The 21,646-nt window shown below is 37.2% G+C and overlaps 1 protein-coding gene across 8 annotated transcripts in view; it reads right to left on the minus strand.

Annotated features, from left to right (window-relative positions):
• The window catches only part of LOC150104039 (kynurenine aminotransferase-like), a 179,863-nt gene that overhangs the window by 149,860 nt on the left and 8,357 nt on the right, over nucleotides 1-21,646 (minus strand). For 5 of the 8 annotated variants that reach the window (XM_090396703.1, XM_090396701.1, XM_090396702.1 and 2 more), the window contains exon 2: nucleotides 2,102-2,160. In XM_090396703.1, the coding sequence (XP_090252829.1) occupies nucleotides 2,102-2,154 (53 nt within the window). In that variant the 5' untranslated portion in view covers nucleotides 2,155-2,160. Of the gene's footprint in view, nucleotides 1-2,101; nucleotides 2,161-12,530; nucleotides 13,767-13,797; nucleotides 13,871-21,646 lie in introns of those variants that run through there. The other 3 variants (XM_090396700.1, XM_090396697.1, XM_090396698.1) reach the window with 2 other exon arrangements.

Here is a 21,646-nt window from a genome sequence, read left to right on the forward strand (position 1 = left end):
ACACACACAATGCACAAAACAAGAAAATTCTAATCAATTATGTCATTTACTGATGTCCTCAGTAAATGACATAATTTACTGAAGACATCTGTAGACATAATTTACTAAAGACATAATTTACTGACATAATTTTCTTTTCCTGTTTTTCAGCATGTGCTGAAAAACAGGAAAAGAAAAACTCCATTGTGGATACAGAAAATTAATGAAGTATTCCACAAAAAAAAATTTATAAAAATCTCCTATCTAGTAAATCAGCATGTACTCTTCAAGCATAAAAAAGTAGCTAAACCAAAATCATAAAATGAGACAATTTTGAAAAGAATGTAGACAATAAATATCATGAAGATGACAAAATGGAGGAAAGAGTATTTAATAGGAATCAAAGATTTTATATCACCCTTATCCAAGATATAAGAGCAATGATAAGGATGATCTGAAGATGATAACATTATTGATATCTGGAGCATTTTACTTTAAAAATGTTACACAAAGTAACAAATGATATAGGAGTCAGAAAATATCAAGCAGCAATTCAATCATAAGTGAATATGTATACTTAAGGTAGAAAAGTCATGAGAAACCTAAAGACAACTCGAGTAGATGATACTCAACCGGAAATATGGTGATATAAAAATTCTGCAATAGCTACACTGCAAATTAATTGATTAATAAATTCCAGATGATGATTGAAGCAGAGATCTTATAATGATTTATAAAAAGGAAAATAAAACTAAATGTGAGAGTTATGTAAGAATTTTCATAATGAGGTTCCAAGAGATTTATGCAAGTATATTTAAGAAAACACCAAGAAAAATTGTTAAAAGGAAAATTGGTTAATAAAAAGCTGAATTTAGCCAAAATAAGTGCTGTTAGAAACCATATTCTACCTTACAACAAATAGCTGAGATCAGGTCAGCATTATTGATTTTGAAAAAGCATATAACATACAAATGTAAAAACTGCTCAACACTAAATCTGATGATAAGAGCAAGAAAAGAAGAAATATGACTGAAGCACTCAGTTGATGAGAATTGAGGTGGATGTTGACCAGCAGAAATAAAGGGATGGTGGTTCCACTGTGTAGGGCTCTGATCAGACCACATTTGGGCTGCTGCTCAGGGTCACTGGGATTTGAGGAAGATGAAATAACCTTAGAGAATAGTGCAAGGTGGATATCATGTCTGCATATAGTGTTGGTCATGAGGACAAACTGATGGTGAGCAAACTACAAAGTTTGATGGATAGAGGATGGGAATGAAGGATATGATTGGGATATTTGGACTGTTGAGGAGAGCCGGATTGGCAATGAGAAGATTTTTCATATGGTAGAATGAGCGGAAGGAATAAGGACAAGGAGCCATTCCTGGAAGTTTAAAGTAGTGCATTATAAAGTAATAAGAGGATAAGAGGATTTTTTCCATGTATGGGGCCCCAACATAAAAAACAAAAAAATTGCATGTATTGTGCTGGCTGGCTGGCTTATCTGTTCTACAGGATGTATGAGACCAAAAAACTCACCTTTAGTCACAAAACCCTTAAGTTCTTTACATTCTAGTGGGATCTAAACCCAAGTCTTTCCTGCCAAAGAGGATGCTGCTGATATTGATTGAGCTAAGGAAGTGCTCCTCACCCCCCTCACAATTCACTGGAATTAGAGTCAAGGCAATAATGCCAGTATATTTCATCTGTCAATTGTATGTGTTCTCTAGACAGTTTGGATGCTTTGCATAAAATAGTCTAACATGAAAAAGTAAAGTGCCCCCATACAGAAAAAAATCTGCTACTTGTGTATGAGCAGGTAAATCACATTTACTTGAAAAGCCATTATAAACCACATCCTACACAGAACTTGAACCTAAATCTTTCAAACCAAGACAATTCTGCATCAACCTCATCAATGAATTACAGTTGAAGGTATAAATACAAAGAATGAATTTGAAGAAAATAGCAATACTAAGAGCTGACCACTGATGAGTTTGTCTTTTTTTAATTTGTAGAGCTCTATTTTTAGTAATAAACGAAATAATACCATTAACATCTTCATTTAATAACTATTTTTTAAAAGTCAACAGAGTAATATCTGAAAATATCAGTTACTTACCAAACACTTTCCTGCATTCCATGCAATCTTTCTGCCGGTCCATGAGAAGTCATGACTACCTATATAAAAATAAATAAATAAATAAAATAAAAAACAGACAGACATTGTAATGGCACCTTATAAACAGTTAAAAACAAAGGAAGAACATAACTCTATCCCACGAAGTTATAAAATGCTATGGTGGACAAAACAATATGCAGTAACTGTCTTAAACTTTGAGACATTGGGTGGAAAGATCTTAAAGAGTAGATACAGTGGAGATCAATACAGAAGGTAAGGCAAGTAAGGGACAAGGTGTGGAATATAGCTTTTTCATTGAGATAATAGCATGGTGGCTGGTTGGTCTAGGGATATGATTCTCGCTTTGGGTGCGAGAGGTCCCGGGATCAAATCCCAGATGAGCCCGTTCATTCTGGTTGGCCGAGTGGTTAGCGTATCCACTCTCCAGACAAAAGGCTGCAGGTTCGAATCCTGCTGTGGGCATGGATGTTTGCGATCGTCTGTGAAAATACTAGTGGTGGGCGACAAATGCCATTGGTGTGGTTGCAGTTCGTTGTAGTTGGTGGATTGAGTGGTGGAGACAGAGTTGTAGAGTAAGTGCCCTCCCTCGATGAGTCTTTGGACTCCCTGGAAGTGTCAAATAATAATAATAATAATAACAACAACGGATTAGTTGTGGAATGCACAGTGCAATAGTAACTGCAATTCACAGCTTAATTTTTTAATGAAATGCAGGTTTGTGAGAGGTCCAGAAGATTCTATAATAATAATGATAGTCAGCAAGCATCTACACGAAAGAACATAAAAATACATCTGTAATTGTGACTACAGTCAGTCAGGTTGGTTTGGTTGGTTTATAGTTTCTTGGCACAAAAACAACAAAGGTCATACTGAACCATAGTAAAGGTTACAGCAATAAACAAGGTCAAAGTTTACAGCTAAACATAAACAGTCAAAGAAAAATTGTAAACAACATGCATGTACAAAAACCAAGAGAAAACCAATGCAGTATATACATATAAACAAATTTACAACAAAGGTTACAGCAGCACATATACAGTCAAACATAAATTACTACATGCACAAAAATTAAGTTCCACAATGCAGCATCTACATATAAACAAAATTACTCCAAGGTCAAAAGTTACAGCAATACATAAGGTCAAAAGTAGAAGTACATAAAAAAACAGTTTGTACTGTTGACATAAACAGTCAACAGTACAAACTAATAAACAAAATGCATGTACAAAAATCAAGCAAAGGAATGCAATATGTGATAATTTTATCTACATAGAGATAAAATTACACCAAATGTTATTATAGCAGTACATAAATAGTTAAAAAAGGAATTATTATACAATATGCATGCATAAAAATTACATTCAGCAATGCAGTATTATTATTATTATTATTATGAGCAAATCCAAAGAATCCTTAGACTCATTGAGGGAGGCCCTAAATATCATGTCAAGAACCCTCTAACATTTGCGCAGTATCTATCATACTTTGCTTTGAACTCATTTACAGTCATTAATGCATCCTCAACAAACTCTGGCAACCTATTCCACTCATTGACTACTCTCTAAGCAAAAAAAACTAGTTATAGCACCCTTGCTAACTACACCCTTACTTAGTTTCCATGGGTGGGGCACCTAGTTCTCCAACCACCAGACCTCTGAAAAATTTCCTCTGAGTTGGCCGAGTGGTTAGCATATCCGCTCTCCAGCCAAAAGGCTGCGGATTCAAATCCTACCATGGGCATGGATGCTTGTGATTGTCTGTGAAAATACTAGTGGTGGTGGGAGATAGATGTAGTTGCGGTTAGTTGTAGTTGGTGGAATGAGTGGTGGAGACAGAGAGTTAGAGTAGGTGCCCTCCCTCGATGAGTCTTTGGACACTGGAAGTGTCACGTAATAATAATAATAATAATAAAATAATTTGTATGCCTCAATCATATGACCCCTTTTCTGCCTATCAACCAATACCTGTAACCCACAAATCTTCAACCTGTACTCATAAGGTTCATTCCATAGACTTGCTACCATTTTGGTGCCTCTGGATCCTCTCCACCTCTTCCTTATCACCAAGAAACCCTGACATCCAGATCTGCACACAGTAGTCAAAATGGGTTCTTATCAAGCTCAATAAAGAACTATAACCTGCTTGTCAAAGTATTCTTCAGTAACCAAGTAATATGATGAGCTGCTTCAGCCACATTTGTTAAGTGTCCCTTAAACTTTAACTCCCTATCCACTAACACTCCCAAGTCTCTGGTTTCGTCAATTTCTTGGAGTACAGTTCCACTGTACTGTGTGTATACCACTGTACTGTATACACTGTATACAGTACAGTGGTATACAGCTGATAATCTTTTCACCCCAAAATGCATAACCTTACACTTTGCCACATTGAACTAACATCCATTCTCCTTAGCCCAGTCTGCAATCTATCCAAATCATCCTGCAAAATTTTGACATCATGTGTATTCACCATTGCTCTACTCAACTTTGCATCATCAGCAAATATTATTATTATTATTATTACAGGTATCTCCATGGAGTCAGTAGACTCATTGCGAGAGACCCAAACTAGCAAAACAATATCTGTCATATCTCTTCTTGAATTCATTTACAGACGAAGAGCTCACAACTAAGTCAGGCAATGAATTCCACTCGTTCACCACCCTCCAGGCAAAAAACCTTGTTCTGACACCCTTGTTAACCGCACTCTTCTTTAATTTCCAGGAATGACCTCTTGTTCTTCCATCACTATCACATAGCTGAAACATTTCCCCTGCATAAATCCTATAAAAACCTTTCAGTAATTTAAATGTTTCTATCATATTCTCCTCTTCTCCGCCTATCAACCAACCTCTGCAATCCACAAGCTCTCAATCTATCAATGTAGGGAGCAATTTTTACATTACTCACCAACTTAGTCACTCTTCTCTGAACCCTCTCCACAGCCTCCTCATCTCCAAGGAATCCAGGTGACCAGACCTGAGCACAGTAATCCAAATGTAGAAGTATCAACGCTTTATAAAGGGGAATAATAACCTCTTTATCTCTGGATGTCAGTGTGTTCCTCAACAACCAAGTAATCCTATGTGCAATCTTGGACACCTTAGCAATGTGTCCTCTCATCTCCCTATCTACCAACACCCCTTAGTCCCTAGCCTCATCAATCTCTTGGAGTACTGTTCCATCAATGTAGTACACAGCTGGTAATCTTTTAATCCTAAAATGCATGACTTTACACTTTTCCACATTGAACTGACATCCATTATATTTTGCCCATTCTACCAGCTTATTTAAATCATCCTGCAAATGTTCGACATCAGTTTGATTTTTTATTGCGCTACCCAACTTTGCATCATCAGCAAACAACTAAATATCTCCCTGTAAGCCATTTCCTATATCATTTATATACAAATTAAACAACAATGGCCCAAGCACAGAGCCCTGAGGCAAACCACTGGTCACCTGCCTCATCCTGGGCTCAGCTCCTCCATACACCACCTTCTGGTATCTCTCCCTGAGCCATTCTCCTATCCATATCACCAATTTAGTATCCATTCCCATCTGCTCCAATTTGCGTAATAGTGTTCCATGGGGTATCCTGTCAAAAGCCTTAGCAAAATCCAGAAGTACCACTCTGTAGCCAGTTCCTTTGTCCAACTCAGATGTCATTCTATTATGAAAAATTAATAGATTGCTAAGGCAGGATGTACCTTTAACAAAACCATGTTGGCCTCTATAGAGTATCATATCCTGATCCATCCATTCTCGAATTTTGTCTTTAACCAACTTTTCCAATACTTTTACCACTACTCCTGAGATGGTGATTGGTCTGTAATTAACTACTGCAGTTTTAGAGACACCCTTATGCAAAGGAACCACTTTGCCTAACTTCCACTCCCTAGATATATAACTGAACAGTTTCTCTCAGATCCTTTCCTATATCATTAATGAACAAATTAAATAGCACTAGCCCAAGAACAGAACTCTGAGGCACACCACTAATCACAGGCCTTCTTTTGGACACTCTACTCCTGAATAAACTACTCTCTGATATCTCTCCATCAACCGCCCTTCTATCCATCTCACCAACCCTATATCCATCCCCATGTGCTGCAGTTTACTGATTAGAATTCCATGTGGTATCCTATCAAAGGCCTTTGCAAAGTCCAGTAGTATCGTATAAACCCATTACCTTTATTCAACGCAGCTGTCACTGTATTATAAAACGTGAGCATGACCTACCCTTCACAAAACCATGATGCCCCCCATACAATATCCCATTTCCATTTACCCATTCCTGTATTTTGTTCTTGATGAATTTCTCCAATACTATGACAACAACTCCTGATATGCTGATCGGTTGGTAATTTGCCACATCAGTCTTTTTTCTCCTCTTTCCACTCCCTCGGGACTAACCCAGTTCTGAGACTTAGATTAAACAATATGGTCAAGGGCACTGACAATTCCCTAGCGACTTCACGTCAAACTTGAGCTGGTATACCATCCAATCCCACAGCTGTATTCACATTAAGGTTCTGTAATATGCTATGCACCTCCATTCTGTTTTTACCTTAGTTCCTGTATAAGCCTTTGGCTCTCTCTCGTTTCTGCAATATGGTTGATATACTCTTGCAAAATGTTCACTTAGTATATGTTGACTGATTCAGTTACCTACCTACCATTGGCATTCATAAAATAATTCTACCATATACATTCTTTCTTTTATTTACAGCATATTCTCTTCAGCCTGCATTGCTAACTTCCTTTCATAAATCTGCTTTTGCCTTTCTTACCACACTAGTTACCCTTTTGGCCTGTGCCTTGGACTATATTTGTGCCTGCAGGTCAACTTTCTCCTCAAATTCCCTCTACAATTTTTTTTTTTTTCAGCTCCAGTTTAATGATGATATTCATTCACTCTCCTGACTCTAGGTAAGCTGTCTGCCATTACCTCCCTCAAACACTCCTTTATCACTTCTCCGTGCACTATACACATCCAGCCCTTGCAGTTTTGCATGCCATGGCACAAATCCAAGCAAACTCCTGAGGTTGTCATACTTACCAGCTCTGTACTTCCACATATATCCCATCTTAACTGAAAATTCCATACATTTAGCCACCTCCCAGGACAAGACCATATGATCACTGTCACCAATTGGTGGTAACATGATCATATTCGTTATAGACAAATTCTCAGATGCAATTATTAGATCACTAATAATTACTAGATGCAATTACTCATTGAGTCATTTGCTATTATGGCCCTCCTTCTCAGCTCTACTCTGTCATACTGTGACAACTCACTATCTTAACTCTCTCACTCTTTTCCTTTGCTACTACTTTCATGTCCTCTCTCATACCACACTTTTCTCCTTTAAAGTCATTTGTTGCAGCCACTACGTTCATTTCTTTCACCCTACCCTTTTATGCCCTAATTGCCTCATCATCATCATCAAATTCCTGCCATGTACCCTCAAGGGGTGTACAGGATATGATAGTACTACATGAAAAATTTACATCATTACTAACTTCCTATCTACAATTTTCCTCCAAATCAGTCTGTTACTTGTCAAGACTCCAACATTATCAGATCTTATATTTCTATCCTCTAAGGCACTATGTACCGTATCAATTCACCTATATCTTGGTCTTCCTCTGGGGCATTTTCCTGCAAACCTGGCAGAGAACATTTGTTTTGCTAATCTTTCCTCTCCTATTCTAAGTGTCCATACCATCTAAGATTAGCTCTGCTAACACATTCCTGGATGCTGACAATGTCAAGTTCTTTCCTAATATCCTAATTTTAATATGATATTGATGCCATCTGTTCATGCCTCTAATCTTTCTCAGGACTCTCATATCTGCAGTCTCTAGTCTTTGGTCAAGTGTTTTACTTCTGACCCAGCACTCAGATCCATAAGTTAAAACTGGTTTGAACACTGTCTTGTATACAGCTAATTTAGTGTTCCGACTAATTTCTCTCTTATTCCATATGAATTTATTCAATTGACTTCCTACCATACCAGCTTTGTTGATTCTATTGTCTATTTCCATATTTAATTTACCATCTTCACTAAAAATTGTGCCTAAGTAGCTGAAATGTCTTACTTGTTCCACAGATTCTCCGTTCACAAAGCAGTTCACATTTTCAATGATTCTGCCTATTTTCATTGTCTTTGTCTTTTTATTGCTGACCTTCATACCATATCTATTACAACAGTTATTCAATTTAGTCAGGGAATCTTGCAGACTTGTAGCGGATTTATTTAGAAGTATAACATCATCCGCATGTCAGCTCTTTGCTTTACGCGGACAATGTTATACTTCTAAATAAATCCGCTACAAGTCTGTGAGATTCTCTGACTAAATTGAATAACTATTGTAATAGATATGGTATGAAGGTCAGCAATAAAAAGACAAAGACAATGAAAATAGGCAGAATCGTTGAAAATGTGAACTGCTTTGTTAACGGAGAACCTGTGGAACAAGTAAAATATTTCAGCTACTTAGGCACAATTTTTAGTGAAGATAGTAAATTGAATATGGAAATAGACAACAGAATCAACAAAGCTGGTATGGTAGGAAGTCAACTGAATAAATTCATATGGAATCCTTATTAACATCATTAATTTTTGCACATGGAAAGCACGATTTTGTCAAACTCTTGTCAACTGTCATACAAAACACTAACTCCTTGATTTTTCTTTCTCTCTTGGTCAATCTCTTATTTCTCTAGTCTCACACCTCTTTCTTTCTGTTATCAGCTTAAAAATGAAATTATCTGGAAAGATCTTGACATTGTTAGCATTCAGAAATGTGTGAGCAGAGCTAATTTCAGGTTGTATGTTTCTTAAACAGACTGAGTTTCTGGGAAAATCATGCTGCCTCCATAGAAGATCAACTAACTCATCTTCACTTAAAGAGTCCTTGTAAGAATCTTTATATCCTAAAAAGGATTTTAACAAAGGACTTTCCAACCAAATCAGTAATGATGAAGCCATATGGTTTTATTGTTACTAGCTCACCTATGGAGGATCACATTCATCATTATAATAGCACTTTCAGGGAAACCAAAGCTCAATACAAGGGTGTTAAGTTCTGAATGAAATAAAAATTAAATTAATTTACGATTCCTTCAGACTTAACATAGGGTTACATTTTGAATCAATTATTGATATATCAGAATATACTTGTAAATTACCAAAATATTACTAAACTGAGAATCTTTCATTTATTTATGCTATAATATAAAGTATTGTGAATTGCTAAATTGCTTAAACCTTACTGCTTACGTGTAAGTACTTATAAATTGCTGGGAGAAAGAGATAATCCGATTAAATAAAAGTGGCCGGATTCTGAACACATTCAACAAAGAGTAAAGGTGCACCCTTTTGGTAAGCAAGTAGTCCCCCCCCACACACACACACACAGACACACGCTCGGAAGAGTACGCTAAGAATTCCGTGTGTGACACTCAGTACTGGGTGACGTGAGGTGATGCTGAAAAATAGGAGGAGAAATCAATGACGCAGTGTGAACTTGTGGCGCGCAATTTAAAAAGTCATGCATTGCCAGAAAAACAATCTTAGCTTATTCTTATGCTCTCACGCTCCAGATCTCGAGCTTTCTTGCTGTTGTGTGTGGAGTGGTGCCTCATCATTCCCCGCGGATTCGAGACAATGAGTGAAGAACTTTGCCGTGGATTTCCCAAAATTTACCGGTCGGCGACCAGCCCAGCAGAAGATATTCACCGATGCTTGCGGAGATATCATTATGATGTTGAGCCAGTTCACCAGAGAACAATGTCTACCTAAATTTGGTAGCAGAAGTAAGAGCAGCTTGAACCCTTGAAGAATGCCTCAGAAAAAGCAGAAGGAATGTGGAGTTGAAAGTAATTGTCCAGACGAGATATGTAAGGTGGCCAGATAGTTTCCCAGCAATTGGTAATGTACAGTCTATGTTTTTTATAAGTAAATGTGTATTAGAAGGATATCTGTAAATTTTAGGAAGGACTCTAGAGATTGGTTTTTTAATGATAGAGTAATAATGAGTATTTTATGAAAGAAATAGTGCGAGAGCGCGTGGAGTCTAGGAATTGTCTCTTTTAATGATTGAATAAGTTGTGAGAATTTTGTGAGAGAAATTGTATGAGAGCACGTGAAGCTAATTTAATAATTCAGTTAACAAATGTCTTTAGTATTGATGAATAAGTGTAAATTTTCAAGTTTAAATTGTGAACCATAAATGAAGTTCTTTGTCTTGCATGCTAAAATAGATATAGAGAATCTGATTAATTAGTGCTCATTCATTAGCAATTGTAGGATACTTAATCAGAGTGTATTCATAATGTGTAAAGTGTTTCAATTGAATTAAATGTTTTGTTCTTTTTGTTTAACTGATGACTTGACTGATTTTCTTCTCTATTGCACTTGCTCATAAAATACGGGCTACGACTGCAAATGTAATTTATTGTAATATAAGATTGTATGCTAAACTGTGTTCTGGTTCCTTGGTTCTACACTCGTTGTTAATCTAGGATTCGGGGTAGTGCAGTGAAAAATAAATTTTCCCTGAATCCGAAAAAGGAATTAGAACCAGTGAGGAGACAAAGGAAGTGGCATTGACCATTAGTATTCCCTTTGTCCCCCAAACCACTAGAATCTTTCTTATGTGTAAAGATCGGCCAAGAGAGAGATTGAAGTTAAGAGAGATAAAGATTGTACTATAGAAGATTTTACTAAAGGAACAGATACAAGTGCATTTAAGATTTAAGAATTAAGATTTGACAAAATGAAAGTATTAAGTAAAGAGAATAAAGATTTTACAATGGCTCAGAAGATAAAGTTTACAAAGGGCTACTTTACTACACAATCCTAAAATTAAGCATACGTTTCTCTGTGAATTGTGCATATGGGGGAAAGAATCGAGATCTCAGGAGCTGTGGTTAAGGTATCAGAGAAATTGGTGGATGGAATTCAGAATTGTGTGGTTAGCAATATGATATATAAGGAACCCCCTAGTTTTATGAAGGGTAATTTTTGCCATATTAATCTGCTAATTTTTTATAATTAAGTGACAATGGAGTTAGATAAGGGAAATGGCTACCAAGCAATACTGCTGGACTTTGCAAAGGAATTCGACAGGATTCAACATAGAACTTTGTTGCATAAATTAGAGCAAATAGGGGATGGAAGTGCATCTAGTGATTATTTGGATTAGAGGGTGACTGATGGACAGATATCAAAGAGTGGTTTATGGGGGAGCTGAGTCGAGGAGAAGGCAGGTGTCCAGTGGTGTACCACAGGGTTCGATGTTTGGTTCTCCATTGTTTAATTTGTACATCAATGATATAGGAAAGGATTTGACATGAAATATTCAGTTGTTTGCTGATGATGATGTTAAACTGGGAAGAATGATGGTAAATGAAGGAGATATTGAGGATAGATGAGCAGTATGGACAAACATAAACAGCCACCAGTTCAACGTGGCCATGTGCAAGGTGATGCAATTTTGGAAGAAGAGATCACAAATGGTGTACTATATTGATGGAACTGAAGCTCAGGAAACTAAGGATACCAGAGACTTGGCAGGCAATTGTGGACAGGAAGTTGAAGTTTAGAGGGCAATTTGCAAAGGAAGCCAAAACAGCATATCAGATTACATGGTTGTTGAAGAACACACTAACAAGCAGGAATGATGGGGAAGTTAATTTTTCCCTATATAAAGCTTTAATAAGGGCAAGTGTGAGCTACTGCACAAAGATATGGACACTGGAATTCCATGGGGACGAAGTGGTGGATAAGATTCAGAGGCTAATGACAAAAACTATGGCAGGTTTATGGAATACTCTCTAGGTCTGCAGTTTTCAAAAAGTAGTTGATAGGTGGAAAAGAGAAGACATGATGGAAGCATATGTTATTCAAGGGGTTCTATAAAATTGACACTGTTTTTTTTTTTCAGTATATAACAGGAAGAGAATGAGGAGTCGCCCATGGAAATTGTTGTGCAAGTCTGTTTAGCAATGGTGTCAGGACTAGATTTTTTGCTTGGAGGTTGGTGAATGGGTACCAGAGGTGGTTTTGAGTGCTTCATTGGTGAATGAGTTTGAATTTGAGGAGAATCTGCAATGAGTCTGCTGACTCCATGGAGGGTGTAATAATAATAATAGGAAATATGATAAGTATTATGTGAATAATGAATCTTCCACGATGAGTCTTCTGATTCCATGAAGATACCTGTATAATTAATGTACCCTCCATGGAATAGGCAGACTCATCATGGGAGGTTCATTCAACTGACAACATATTTATCATACCAAATCTTAAAATCTTTAACACTCCTTGCATTGACAACACATTGTTAATGCAAGGAGTTTTGTCAATGCCTTATTAATACTGAGATTGCTTTACCACTCATATACTTCCTGCCTGCTTACTACTCTTTTTCCTCTTTCCTCTGCACTCCATATGATGTTTCACTTGTGAAGATAAAATAATTTCCTTTGATGAATTATTCATTAAATACTGCAGTATTTAATGAATAATTAATTGTTTGTATTGTTTGCTGTTGTTACTAGTCATCCTTGTATAAACATTATTTTTCCAATATCCACATATTAAAAGCACACACTCTCTCTCTAGAAGTTTTCTTTAGCCTAATTGGCTAACTGCTGCTCATAATGCATTTTTATATCTTATTGAGTCACGGAGCCTCTGTAGTTTAGTCAGTATAGATGAAGCCCTTTGGTCGGAAAGACATAGGTTCAATTCCCATCAGTGATGTGAGGAACCTTTATCTGCTCTCTAATGACTAAAGGGGTTAATTCGTTAACCACTCTCGTATGGGGGTGAAGTTTTTTCCCCCAGTAATTTTGGTTTTTCATCCCTCAAAATAGGCAAACTGGTTCCATGAACACACATGGTTACAGTCATAAAATATACTATGGCAAGGAAAGTAACTCGAAATCACCTCACTCAGCTATCTCCACCAGCCATATAGCTGAGAGAATAGGATAGGAACAGAGTCACATTTGTATCTCTCTTTAATATTCCTTAACACAGGTGACCAAATCTGAGCACAATATAGCTGAGAGAATATGATAGGAACAGAGTCACATTTGTATCTCGCTCTTTAATATTCCTTAACACAGGTGACCAAATCTGAGCACAATAGTCCACGTACGGTCTGACCAGTGCTTTATACAGTGACACAACCACTTCCTTATCCTTGAATGTTAGAGTACTTCTTATCTAGGCAGCACTCCGATGTGCAGTGTTTGCACCATGTCCTCTAAACTTCAGTCTACTGTCAACCATCGTCCCAAATCTTGAATATCATCCACTATCAGCAGTACAACACTTGTCAATACAATGCACAGCCTTATATTTCTGCACTCGTAATAATAAAGCTGACAATGTTATTAGTACACTAAATCATAACTTCTGAAATATAGCACCGATTTTCACGAAGAAATTAATAAATTAATCTTATAACTACAAAAATAAAAAGTGGATGTTTTTCTATTTTAATCAGTTCCATCAACCGGGCATGAAATAAAATTTCAATAATGGATATTTTCCTTCTCTTCGCTCCTAAGATTTCGAAATTGCCACCATCCCTTACTCTTAACTGAGTGATGACGAAAGCTAGTCATCTACTTACGTCACTGCTACTTACACTTATAGAGTACAAAACGTCAGTCGTTGAGAGTAGGGCGTAAAAGAAGGGATAACGTAGCGCTCCATCTATAGACTGCCATGCTACACTGCAAGAAGGTGGCAAGAAAAGAGCCATATTTTCAAAGTCGATATTCAAAAAATATTGCAAAGTATCAGATTTTTGGTTGTTCTGAAATATTCGAAAGTAATAAATTTAATGATATCAACATGATATATTATACAAAAATAGCAGAAACTAGAATTTTTCATCCTGCGTACAGGAAAATCGGCCTTCAGAACACAGGCAATTTAAAGACAAAAATAATGTTATTGGTGGTGACGGACGATAAATGGGTTGATGGTAGTTGTGTGTGGTAGGAGAGTTATTACATAGTATTGGTGGACGGACAGGTGTGTGTGTGTGTGTGTGTGTGTGTGTGTGTGTGTGTAGCGGCGTAGAGTAGTGCCCTCCAGCGACGAGTTCGTTGACTCCTTGGAGTGATATGTCTTTTTCTTCTTCCTAACATGGATTTTAGGAAGGTAGCATGCTCCAGTTATATGCCGTCTCTTTCTTGGTCTCCCGATTCTTCTTTTTCCACTTATTTTATTTAAAAAAAATCAGCTAACGCCTTTTTGTTCCCATATAGGGAGCAGCCGAGGCCGTTTTTAAGATATATCTAACTTTTGGAGACTGAGTGGGCAGTTCAATCTCCACTGGAAGCCAATCTGAGATTGGCCCAAAGCTATCACTAATTAATCAGCACGCAGTGAAGAAGGCCGCTAATAAGTGCCGCCATCTGGTGGTACCTAACCCTAACACAATACATTTAATGTCTGAAAATAGTATGGGTTCGACGGCCGATTTTTTTGAGTTTACGGGACGAAAATCCCGAGTTTCCGGGAGGAAAAACCCGTTAGCCCGTGCCAGAGATCGACTAACTCTGGAACCGGTCGAGAAAAGGCTTAGAAAAAGTTCCTTTAGTCGAAGACTAGATTAAAACGCCTTTCGTCGTGTGGTCAAGCGCTGTAGAGTGCAAACTCCACTTCTACTGAGCTATATATGTGAATAATATTTTCGGTAGTCTGCCGTTGTCCATTTGATTTAAATGTTCTATCCATTTTTGTTTGTACTGTCTTATTTAGTAATTAATTGGTTTTATATTCAGGGATTGTAAAATTTCTTCATTTGTTTTATGGACCCACTTGATATAATCCAGCTGTTTTTCTGAGAAATTTCGTTTCTGTTGTTTGAATTCGTTTTTCATCTTTCCTTTTTATTGTCCACGTTTCACTTCCGTATAGTAAAGTTGGTTTTGACAAGACATTATATAGTCTGATTCTAGTGTGTTTTTGTACTAGGGATGGCTTAAATATATTATTTATTTATTTGGCCATTTACTTTGATAAAGTTTGATATTTGGAGTGATACGTGATAATAAATAATAAGCTAACGACTTTTATTCCCTTATAGGAAGTAGGCGAGACCTTTTAATCCTATCTAGCTTTTGCAGACTGAGTGGGCAGTTCAATCTCCACCGGTAGCCAGAAACAGGGATCCTACACAAACAGATGAGGATGGAGATATCTAAAAGGAACGGGGATTATTAAGAAAATTATTCAGAATATGGTGAAATAAAGCGGATTCGTTTTAGTATGAGGGAAATGTTTTACAATCTCATAAAAAATGAAGTTGCTGAAACCGCAACGTAAACAAAGAAAGAATATTTAATGCAGAATATGTAGAATATTTAAAGTAGAAAAACACTTTATAGGAACTTAGTTTTTGAGCCTACTCTATGATTGTCATTTCTGTTAATAGAAACATATAAAAGGAATATCCATTGCATGAAAGCTTTCTAAAGGAAATATAAGAGAGAATATTCAATTAATATGAAGCGAATTAATATAAATAGGGGATATTATAATATAAGATAGAATATTCAATTAATATGGAGAGAATTAATATAAATAGGTGATATTGTAAAACCGTCGTTATTTCATAACCAAGTTATAGAAATTTATAGAAATGTACAGAAAATTTGAAACTAGAATAGAGTTTACGAGAATAGAACCCTCAGCATAGGAGTTGCCTTGGTTTACACTATTTTAAAAAACACGAAGTATGTCCAGCAGCCCATATAGTCGCCTTATATTAGTGCATTACTTAGGTTTCAATAGCTTGACATTTGTTTCGAAATGTTGATCCTCATCAGCGACTAGGCACAAATAAATATTCAAATCATAAAAGTTCTAAAAACATGTGAGTGACCCAAAAAAAAAGGCCACTCGTGCAGGGAGATTTGTCAGCATCCCAATGGGGTCATTGTCTAAAGTAGCTGAATCTCCTGTGAATCTGTAGGCTCTGCCCGAAAACTATGCCAAACCTCATGCCAAACATAGCGACAGGAAAATACCTCCACCTAGTCAAGACTATGGTCGCTGCAGTGGTAGATAAAGAACGCCGACGGCTATGGAATTACTGGTGTCATTAGAGACTGAGCGGAAATGTATGACAGCGGTAGGTCCATGCATGAAAATCGTGATATCCATATAAGGTAACTCATCTCTCTCTCTCTCTCTCTCTCTCTTTCTCTCTCATCAGATAGCTCAGAACTCGTCAATACCTCAAACGGATTACTGTCTATGAAATGGACCTCCTATGAATCTTGTAGGCCTGCACCCTAAAACTGTGCGAATCTTATTCCACCACAGCCATAGACAAGTACCACTAGAATCCTCTGCTCAGCGAAGCAGCAGACAAAGCCCGCCAGCATGCATAAACCGACTGTTGTCGTCAGAGACCAAGTGGAAATAAGTGTTCAAATGGCCTAAATGATTACTCTGCCAACTGGCTGAGACGTTGCTAGTACCTATAATTAGGTCCGTCTATGCAAAGTGGATCTGTCATGAATCTGTAAGCTCCATATGAAACTGCTAAATCTCCTCCCAGCACAGCCAAAGGCAAGCACCACCCCCACACCAAGCCTCTGCTCAGCACAGTGGAAAACTTCAGTGTGGTCGGGCCTACTCTTCTCATCACACACCAAAAAATGAATGTTCAAATGGCTCAAGTTCCAAAATCTTGTGCGTGGCCAAAAAAGTCATTCTCTCAGGTAGCCTTGAACTTGCCAGTGCTCCAAAGGAATCGCTGTATCAAGTAGCTGGATCTCCTGTGAATCTGATCCACCTGAAAACTATGCTGAACCTCAGCTCGGCATAACCACAGGTATGTGCTGTAAACGCACCAACCTGCAGGCAGACAGAGGCCTACGTTTTATCAAAGTTCTCCAATTTCAAAAACTTGGAACTGCTGTCTAGTAATCCGCAGGTTTATCACTTCCGCAAAGGGATCACTATTTCAAGTGGCTGGCACCAAACTGAAAGCGTGCACGGACCTACTTTTTGCCACAGACCAGGACAGGAACAACGTATTCAAAACCGCCCAAGTTACAAAAACGTCGTCACAGATTAGGACAAAAACTAAAGAAGCAAAAACTGTGTTCAATACCACAGTGATCCTACCTCGTAGAGTTTTATTTTTTCGTAAGTGAACTCGCAGAGAGTGTGTGTAATAATTGACGAAGAGTATAAAACATTTCCTTGATTTTTAAAAACATAGACATAAGGATATTACAAATCCGTTCTTATTTCATAGACAAAACTTTCTTTTTTTTAACATTCAACTATGAAATAAGGAACGATTTATCATATCTCATCTTTAATTAATTTCTTATCCCTGAAATAAAGCCTTTTAGGCTTCTCCTAAAACCTAATATGAATAATTTTCTTTTATGACAAGAGTGAATGCAGAAATTCAAAATTTTGATTCGAAAATAATCGTTGGGCATATAAAACTCTTGCATTCCTCAAATAGTAAATTCTAAAATGAATTTACTATTTTGGATATTAAAAATGACAGTGAGTTAGATTGAATGACTGTATTCTCTTAGTTAAAGATATTGGTGTGAAATGCTTCTTTTTCTTTTGAAATGAGAGAGAGAGGAATACTACAATGTCGGGCAGTAAAATGTCCATCTAAGGAAGGGAAGTTGATGATAATAGAGGTGCTTGTTGAACTCAAATTACTATTTCAAGAAAAGAAGTTAACAGTCGTTTCTTATATTATCATATATTTATATATCATATATTATCATTATCACCTCAGCATCTCTCTCTCTCTCTCTCAAATTGAATGTGGTAAACTCGACAATTAGTAAAATGTCCTGATTCTGGAGGCCTTGACAACTGCAATAATGCCATAGCGTTCACATAGCACTGCATATACTAATAAAATACATCGTGTAGTTTCGCAAAATTGATCTGTATATTTTTTGTGTCTCCCACCCACGAAAGATTTTTCTTTAAACTTATAGTAAATTAGTCATGGGTGGGCTAAAATCATTTTGCTATTTTTATCAATTATATACAGGAGGGTGGTCTGAAAAGTTCTCGGCCTAAAAATGAAAAACGAATTTATAATTTCAAATTTATTTTTATTTTTCGACATAATTTCCCTTAGGACTAATACATTTATTCTAACGATGCTCCAGCACCATTATCTCATCCCTGTGGTGGTTCTCAGTAAGATCTACAAAATAACCCTCTACAGCTGCAATCATCTCTTCATTCGAAGAAAAACGCTGACCAGCGAGGAAGAGTTTTAGTTTTGGGAAGAGATAGAAGTTAGATGGAGCCAAACCTGGGGAACAAGGTGGATGTTCCAACAATTCATAGTGCAGATCCCTTAATTTTCCCATTTCCAAAACACCTTTATGGGCAGGTGCATTGCTCTGATGAAAAATGATTTTTTCTTCTGCAAATCAGGTCTTTTCTCATGAATTTTTCTGGTAGTCTGGTTAAAAGATCAGAATAATATTCCCATTTATTATTTTACCCTTTTCAAGATAATTAAGAAACAAAATGCCTTTAGCATCCCAAAACACTGATGCCATGACCTTTCCTGATGGAATCGACGTTGACTTCTTTGGCGCTGAACAATCGGCTTCTGTCCTGTTTTGACTGCTGTTTGGATTCTGGTGTGTAATGGTGAATCCAAGTCTCATCCATAGTAATAAATCGACGCACAAAATCAATTTTATTCTTGTTAAAACGCTCCAAGCACTGTTCAGAGATTTTCATGCGAGTGCGTTTTTGATCTGCTGTAAGCAAGCCCGTCTTGCGCAAAGCTTTTTCATTTGCAATTCTTCATGCAAAATATATCCTGCACGTTCTTTTGTAATGCCTATAATTTCAACAATTTCACGCAATTTGACTCGCCGGTCATTCAATACCATATCTTGCACTTGATCAATGATTTCTGGTGTTGTTACACTTTTTGGACGTCCTTCAAGTGGATCATCTTCATACGGCCACGTTTAAACTCTGCAGCCATTTTTCTTAATTGTCAAAAACGAAGGAGAAGAGTGCCCATACACTTTTATGAATTTCGAATGAATTTCGTTTGGTATTAAACCTTCTTTTACAAAGAATTTTATAACCGCACGCTATTCAATTTTATCCATTTCAAGGGATACAGACAACACTTTTGCTTCAGACAGGTGTATAAAACAAACTACTTGATAGAATGACTTGCAATTTCGCATGGATGTTTATGACACATGTACCAATTTAGAAAAAAATCTTGCCGATAGTGTTGCCATCTATGATCGAGGTCGAGAACTATTCAGACCACCCTCGTGTATATATATATATATATATATTCATATTTTTATAAACTGAGTTAGATCCGAGAGTTAGAACAAACAATTAAATTTATTCACAACGCAGCATGTTTCGTCGGAAGGCCGACTTCTTCAGGCGTTAAGAAACACAGAAAGCAAATAAAAAAACACTATAAAGAAACATTGTGTCAATGAAATTCGACTATTATAAACTTCAGTTAACTTTGAACTGGAGCTGCAGTCTGTGTTAAAGTTCTATTGTTAGGCATCTGTGCGCGTGTGACTTCACGAGTGTGCCAGAATCTGATAGCAGAGTTGAATGAGTCCGGTAAATTGTAACTAAGGTTACTGTTTATATGATGAGGATCCATAACAATTTCCTTAGACTCGACTATGCGGCGTTCTACCTAGTCGTGGCATATATGGTTTGAAGTTGTTGTCCAGTTTATCTCATGTTGGCAGCCTTCATTATATATATATATATATATATATATATATATATATATACAAGAAAGCTAAGTGGAATGATCTCAGCAACATCTATACCATTTCCTTGGCCAGATTACCGTTTCCGGCCATGCGACCAAAAAACCTATGTATTAAACGAATTACTAAAACAGCTCTTATCTGCTTATAAACGTTTATATCCGTTCCGCCATAAATTTCTGACCCCCTACCTAAGTCCTAGTTCCCCACACTTCTGCCAAGGCTTCACAAGAGAAGAGTCAGGAATATAGAAGCTGGCTTGCAACCAAAACTTCATCTTCCTGTAATACCAACACCAGTCGAAATATCTGCTAGAAAAGTATCAACGCATAGACAACTGACTTTGATAGAGGCGTGAAGAGCAAGGAAATTGAATCCCACCAAAATAACAATCATGTCTGCTTGTCTTATGCCAAAGTTGTTGGCCATAACTTTTACTCAACCGCAGTTCCACGACTATTACGCCCAGTTGGTACTATTGAATCATTACCCACTGAAAATATTAAATTTGCTTGCCTCATCTGTCTCCAATTCTTCGATGTATGATCATGGCAAATGTCCTAAATGGTAAACACACAATGCCTTATATGAACGTTTTCCAGAAAGAGATCAAACAAAGGTTCAAATTGGATACAAAAACGTCTTCGATTGTTCTAAAGGTGTGCGCTCCAACGTTTATTTCAACACTATAACAATCATGTCTCATTTTTACACTCTGTTGTTTCAATGGCATCTTTCCTGTACTCTAAAAATTAGCCCATATATCAACTGGTTTCTAAGGAGGATGGGTTGTAACAAATCTTTATGTTCAAACTACCATTCAACTTCCCCAACCTGAATGCTTTCTAAAGCAATGAAAATAACCATCAACGTCCTATTCCTATGCTTCCTCCACGGCTCTCAACTATTTCCATCATTGATAATCAACAGGGAACCTACTTACTTATGTCACTGTTTTCTGAACAAACACCATGGAGCAATTTAGCGAAACGCAAGTAGTTGCCCTTGATATCTTCAAGCTTTTGACTGGGTCTAGCACAAGGTCTAGTAATATAATAGGTCAAGAAAAAGTTCCTCTAGTCGGCAATTAAAATCGAACTTACACCAGTCCTTCTTCAAACTTCCATCATTTATAATTTCACCTGACTTCTGCAGTTGAGTTGACAACGTTCTGACTGGCTGTTCACGTTTTATGTATATACAGAGCCGGCGGAAGCGGGCATTCAGAGCATGGGGTGCATGCAGGCGCCGTTACGAAGGGGGCGCCGCCATCGGGGAGATACCCCGTTCGTGCCTGCAGAATCACACACGCCCGGATCGTTACAGGGGCGCTTAGACAGAAATTGCATGCGGGCGCCAAAGACCCTATTGCCTGTTTTGTGCATATATACACGCCTCTAACTATATAACTAACGCTATAGTACGACAAGGGTCTGTTCTTTCTTCCATATATAAATGATCTACGCCACGCGCCTGCCAATTCAGCACATAGTTTTACTGATGACAGTACACTGCACTACACATTTTCATTTAATAAACCTTGTCATGCACAAATCACAGCCTGCAAACATTAACCACGACTTTAAATTCTGATGTTCAAACATTAATCAACCGGGTTTGGATAACCTTGTCAACTTGAATTCGAGTAAAACCCAGCCCTGCTTTATTTCAACAAAAGAGATTTTTTTTTTTCTAGTCTTA

Source organism: Typopeltis vanoorti, chromosome 8 (genome assembly GCF_054136105.1).
Source record: "Typopeltis vanoorti isolate ZY-2024b chromosome 8, IOZ_Tvanoo_1.0, whole genome shotgun sequence".
NCBI lineage: Eukaryota > Metazoa > Arthropoda > Arachnida > Uropygi > Thelyphonidae > Typopeltis > Typopeltis vanoorti.